Source organism: Phytophthora cinnamomi (assembly GCF_018691715.1).
Source record: "Phytophthora cinnamomi strain GKB4 chromosome Unknown Contig40, whole genome shotgun sequence".
In the NCBI taxonomy this organism is placed as follows: Eukaryota; Oomycota; class Peronosporomycetes; order Peronosporales; family Peronosporaceae; genus Phytophthora; species Phytophthora cinnamomi.
The window spans coordinates 174275-180274 of record NW_027150973.1 but is presented as its reverse complement, the minus strand read 5'-3'; the positions used below and the strand labels follow the sequence as shown (position 1 = coordinate 180274).

Sequence of the window (6000 nt, the reverse complement as noted above, 5' to 3'; positions counted from 1 at the left end):
ACGGAGTCGGTAGTGATTGTAACGGTGCCTGCGCGACGGCGCAGGCTTTACGTGTTGGCATACCTCGCAAACACGGACGTACTTGCGCACCCACTTATACTGGTGGTGCCAGTATAAGTCACGCGTGAGAAGGACGTATGTCTTCCCACGTCCGAGATGTCCCGCAGTCGGGGCATCATGATACTCGTACATAACCCTGAGTCGCAGGTCATGGTCATTCGGCTCGACAACGCGATTCGCGTTGTCGTCGACTGCATTATAAAACAGTAGTCCGTCGTGCACTCGAAAGCGGTGTGCACGCGCACGAGGTGCTTGGGCAGCTTCTGGCGAGCCTTGTCAGAAGGTGCTGTCCCATAGGCTAGGAAGGGTTTCGCGTCCGCGTCGTGCGCGTACGCGGCCTTCACGTCGTCCAACAGAGATGATGTGGGGTTGGTCGATAGCGATAGGTGATTAGTGAAGTATATAATACTAAAACAGTCCATATGAGCGGTAGTTGGTGTAATCAGAGGCGGAAGGAGTATAAATTGCTGTGTGCTCCTTATCAAGGCAATTTACTGTATCGTTAAGCGTTGAGTCCGAGTAACACAACAATACTATTAACCCTTTCGCGATGAGAGGGCGCTTTTTTTGCCCTTTTAGTGGCTTCACAAAACCTGGTTGGAAAATCCCAGCTTAAAGGGCGAAAATGTGCCCTTTAAGCGTTACAGCTATTTTTATCTACCCTGTGTTGTTACTACCAATCAGAACCCAGGACTGAAAGGGGTCGTTGGTTATATTCCGAAGCAGTCGAAAAATACTGTGCCACGCGCTGGATTTTTTTCGCCATAGAACGTGGTTTTTCCTATCTTGGATTTATCTTACGTGATATAAAACGCAAAATTCATATCTTAGTTTTATCTTACACGCCTCCACAGCCTCCACAACCAACCGTTGTCCATAGTAAATCATAGGTAAATGCACCACTAGAGGTCGACAACACCCATACAAACAAGTAGATTCATGCACTTCTGTATTGTCATGCGTACTAGCTTCCAAGACTGGGAAGACAAACAGCTCGTCCAAATTGCGCTGCAGTTCGAAAGAGAGGGGATACGCATAACATGGGACTACGTCAAACGCCGTAAGGCTAGAGCGAAACGTACCGCACGTGAACTTCGTCTACGCTTGAAAAGCCTCAAGTGGACCTATGGTAGAAATATCCGCGATTTCCCACCCTGTTTTTTCGGCATTGATGCGCATCAGTCAACCTGGACGACCTCTTCCCTACCAAGACCTCCAGCGAGGGGAGGGGCCGTCTGCACGCCGCCGTCGACGGCGCCTTCAAGGGCGGAATCAAGGCTGCCTCCACGAGCGACGATCCCCAGAGCGTCGTTGCCGCCACCAACGGCAGCACCAAGGCCGGCTTTGGCATCGCCAGTAACTGCAACACCACCAAGCCCACGCGCGTCGCCCTCGCCAAGTCTGGGAGAGGCGCAGCTGTCACCAGCCACAACAGCAAGATCTGCGGCGAGATCAAACCGTCCGCCATCACCTCCGGCAGCAGTAGAAGCCGCACCGAGCCCGGCGGCAGTACCGCCACTGACGGCACTAACACTATCAGCATCCTCGTCTCCAGTGGCAGTGGTGGCAGCGACAGCACCGAGTCCATGAGCGGCTCCATCGTCGTCATCGAGTACAAGAGAGGTGCCTCCGCCGAGTCCGAGAGCTTCGGCATTGCCGTCAAGCCCTAACCCTGCGTTTTCGCCACCAGTGAGGGGGGGAGGATATCGATCGGAGCTGCTTTCCCTGCAGGAAGTAGTTTGGGCAATGGCGAGCATTTTTGGTGATATTAGCGCGGATGCAGTAAGGCAACAAGCTGGCCGAATGCATGGAAATGCCGGTGAAGTTATCTCAGTCGGTGTCTTCGAGCTAGCGGAAGCTTTGGGTACCCTAGATGCCACTGATGGGTTCCTTGATGTAGGGTCGGGAATACGCAATGTAGTAGCGCAGATGGCGCTCACCACCAATGTCAGAGTGTGCATTGGAATTGAGCTGAGGGCGAAACTATGTGAAGTTGGTGAGGAGTGTATCCGGCGGTCTTCGCGAGACTACCCTCTCTTACGCAAAGTGGTCATGCTAGCAGGAGACGCACGAGATGCGGCTCTATCGTCGAAAGCACCGATGTGCCAGGCAACGATCGTGTTTGCGAACAACTTTTTGTTTGAGGGAGATGCCAAATTAGTATTGTCAAGAGAACTCTGCAACATGCCGAACGCTCGCGTAGTTGTGGTGAGTTATCTTGTTTGTCCAAGACATCGAACGACATGGCTACAACCTTTTTGTGGCAAGTGGGAATTCACAAGAGAGCTAGAAGTCGCATGTAGTTGGAAGTCAGGAACGCAGCTCCTTTTTTTCTATAGCCGTACATTCTAAGGCCTCAATACAACGATAGTATCCTAAAGGGACTCAGCTAGATCATAATCTCGTTCGTCGGTGTTGCAGGTGTTGGTCTAGACAATGATGCAGCACCCGGTGAAACAGCTTTGGGTGGTGCAGTTGAATCTGCTGCTTCTGATGTCGGTTCCAACGCAGCACGCGCTGGTGGCGCCGATGCTGGTGGCGATACATCTCTCTGTGGCGATAACTCAGCGTCACAGCTGTGTTTCTCCTATCCAGCGTCACGTCCTCATCGGTGTACCATATCGAGTTCCGTGGCCAATAACCTCGTTACCTCGTCAATCCCAACGTCCACAGTTGCTGCATATCCTCTCGACTCTGACTGGCGGTCGCCCGCACCGATCTGTGCACTCGGGTCCTCTGAACCAGCAGGCGTTGCCGAGGACGGCAGCACTTCATTTCGTAGTAGAGCTAGTTTAGAACTTCGTGGAAGGTTTCTCTTTGGGGTAAACAAGCTGGCCGGCAGGTAGAAGTTGTGAATTTTCTGCCAGCAGGTCCATGGGACATTCGGGCAGCACCAAGCGTTTGAGTCTTCCGTGTACACAACGCGGCAAAGGTACACGAAATGCGTGTGACAGTAATTGGTTACTTCCGTAAGAGAGCGCCCTTCCCAGCGGCATATTATGCAGCGTCTTCGTTTGCGGTTCTTGGCAGCATAAATTTGCCTCGACGACACAGATGGACACACTCGTTCTGGGCTTTCATCACTTGACAACCGTTCATACGAGAAGAGGTCGCAACACCAACACCACTCGCGACACCATCACCAGGCGTTTGGCGGCCGTAGAACATGCCGCCTTCGCTTGGAGAATTCATCCACCGTCCACTTATAAACTCGCTAACCAAGTCCGTCATGAACTGTCTGTGGGGATCGCGTGCAGTGGATTCCGGCGTTGCCAGTCGCCGGGTTAGAAATGCTTTAGAGCGCGCAATGTCGATCAGAGCTAGCGCTAATTGTGCCAGCGCTTGAAGCTACGGCCATCAGCAATTGAGAATCTCCCTCTTATTTGGTCCAATCTATCAACCCCTTGCATATTTTGTGGTTGTACTCTTTAATGCAGGTAGACGCCGGGAATTCCTGGGCCAAGTTTCCGACTGTTCGGGTCACCGATGACACCGTGGAGGCGTCCGCGTTCGGTACCATATGAACGATACTGCCATCACACCAGGATGCGGCTAGCATTGTGTGCTCTTGTAAGACAGCCTGGCGCATCTCGCCCCGGGAACAATTGTCGTCCTTGTCTAGCATGGTGTGACCAGGGAAGTGCTTACTATTCATGCGGATGGTGTCACATCCGTACAAGCCCTGTAGACGCAACCCCTGCAGTAGTTGTACTGAAGCGTAGTAGTTATCCATATTCACCACTCGACGTGATCCAAATAGAGGTCTCACCACTTCGAGAACATGCTGGCGGATCTTCGACACTTTTGCGAGCTCCTCGCTCAGCGCCTGCACCTCGTCGATGTCAAGAACACCCTCGAGGCGATCGACAATGTCATTTCGATTGCAATGCAACTTGTAATTAAGCGTAATACACGTTGACGAGCAACATACCATGTAAAGGCTAACATGATACTTCCCTGTGGGCTTGGTCAGATTAACACAATCATATGTCGACCTTGGCGCGAACGGCAAGCCACACTTGCTTCATCTAGCGCGACGTTCCTCCCAACGACGACGTACTTGTCACCTGTAATCGTCGGCAGGTTTAGTAGAGGCCGGTTGCGAGCAGCAGCGTCCTAGGCCATTGTCGCAGGAGTTGCGTTGAAGCTTAGGTACCGCCACAGTAGCTTCAACCGATTCAGTGACATAATACTGTCTAGTGAAGTCGTGGACCCGCCAAAAATTGTATCCTCAGGCTGAGCCCCCCAATAGTTTGCGTATTCCCCTTTGTGGTTGAGAGCCATGAAGAATAAAATACCCAGAAAGCCCATCAATTCAGTCATCATGAACTGTTTCGTGATCTTGATAGCATTAATTACTGCATACTCGTTGGTCTCATGCAGCACCTGGCGCCAAAAGTACAGAGGGATGTACGCAAAAAGCTGGAACAGGCTGAGTGCTCAAATATATGACGATGCTCGGGTCGAAGGTATGTACTGGTTGATCCATCGTCGTGCTCGTACAGGTCCCGAGGGGCATCCATGGTTTGTGAAGACTCGAAACGCATATTACAAACGGCCTCGACTTCTTCCAGGGTAGTGGGGAGGAGATCGGTACGGTCGTAGGCTTCTTACACTTCTGGTTCTTGGAGTTCATGATCATCCTCCATTCGGATTTGCTCAGATTCATCACATCCCAGTAGCTCACGCCAGTCTTGATTGCACTTGTCTTTCGCCAACGCCCTGTAGTTATCGATTCCACACTTGATGATGCCTACACTCAGGTTCTCAATGCTGCCTTGGAACTCAGTGTCGAGCCATCGGATCTGAAACTTGTCCTTGCATTTATGTGCAGGACGACAGACGCTACTGATGATATATGCCGTACCAGCATGTCGATAAACTTTTATATTCATCCAGGGCTCTCTCGCCGGAGAGAAGGCCACCAATTCGTCGATATACACATGTTGAAGAAGACGGGGTGGCGTTCGTGTTGCAGCAGCTCGCACTAGATCATTCAATACAGCCGATACACTTCCACTAACACACCCTGAAGTTTGGCGTACCCGAGCAATACCGGGGCCTCGGCCATTGCTACTATCAACTCCATGACTAACATCTGCATCTGTATTTCCACGTCTCAGAATGCCGCTGCCCGTGGTATCTAATAGGCCAACCCACACGCAGCAGTATGGTCTGTAGCTGCTGCCCCACATTATAATATCGTTGCCAACGCACCTGCCACGAAGACGACGTCGGCGTCGTCGATCTCCTCCAACCCGTCGCCGACATCGTCGCCACCTTCGGCAGCGGATGATGTTGCAGCTTGGTCGCCACGGCCCCGGCCGCCAGCTTGGCCACGAGCATGAGCGTGAGCGCGTCCACGCCCGCGACCTCGAGCTGCTACGCCACGACCACGACCGCGTCCACCTGCTCCAGGTTCGGGGCCGGCTGAGCCAACAGTAGCTAGTAATACAGCACCCAACATGCAGTCGAATTGTCAGTAGCTGCTGCCCCACACTATAATATCGTTGCCAGCGCACCTGCCACGAAGACGAAGTCGGCGTCGGCCTCTTCCAATCCGTCGCCGACTTCGCCGCCACCCGCAGCGACAGAACGTCTTGTGATGCGCCTTTGTCCATCGTGGCGCACGGGGTTATTGCTCACCTTCGCGTCAACAGTGGCTATTGACAGGATTTTATACCGAGTACAGGAAGGATTAGCAAACCCTTGGTGGTTCTATATTAGCGGAAGCAGCGCACCTTTCGTATAGACGTAGTACAGCACGGCGTCTTCGCCAAGTAGGTAGTCGTCTCCTCCAACCCCGCGCGGATTTCCCCAGGACGGACATAGCGGCAACGCGAATCAAGACATCGACCACCCAGCGGTCGCTTTGAGGTCCACCCTTCCTCGCGCAACTGGAGCTACAGCTGTCGGAACTCTAGGCTGATGCCCCAAGAG

At 52.7% G+C, this 6000-nt stretch overlaps 1 protein-coding gene across 1 annotated transcript; it reads left to right on the top strand.

Annotated features, from left to right (window-relative positions):
- Positions 1-1247: 1247 nt before the first annotated feature.
- Positions 1248-1730, top strand: IUM83_14929 (uncharacterized protein; the record flags this gene model as incomplete). Its single annotated transcript, XM_067939706.1, has 1 exon — positions 1248-1730. One exon carries the CDS (start codon positions 1248-1250, stop codon positions 1728-1730), a length of 483 nt encoding a protein of 160 aa, XP_067791347.1.
- Positions 1731-6000: the final 4270 nt, after the last annotated feature.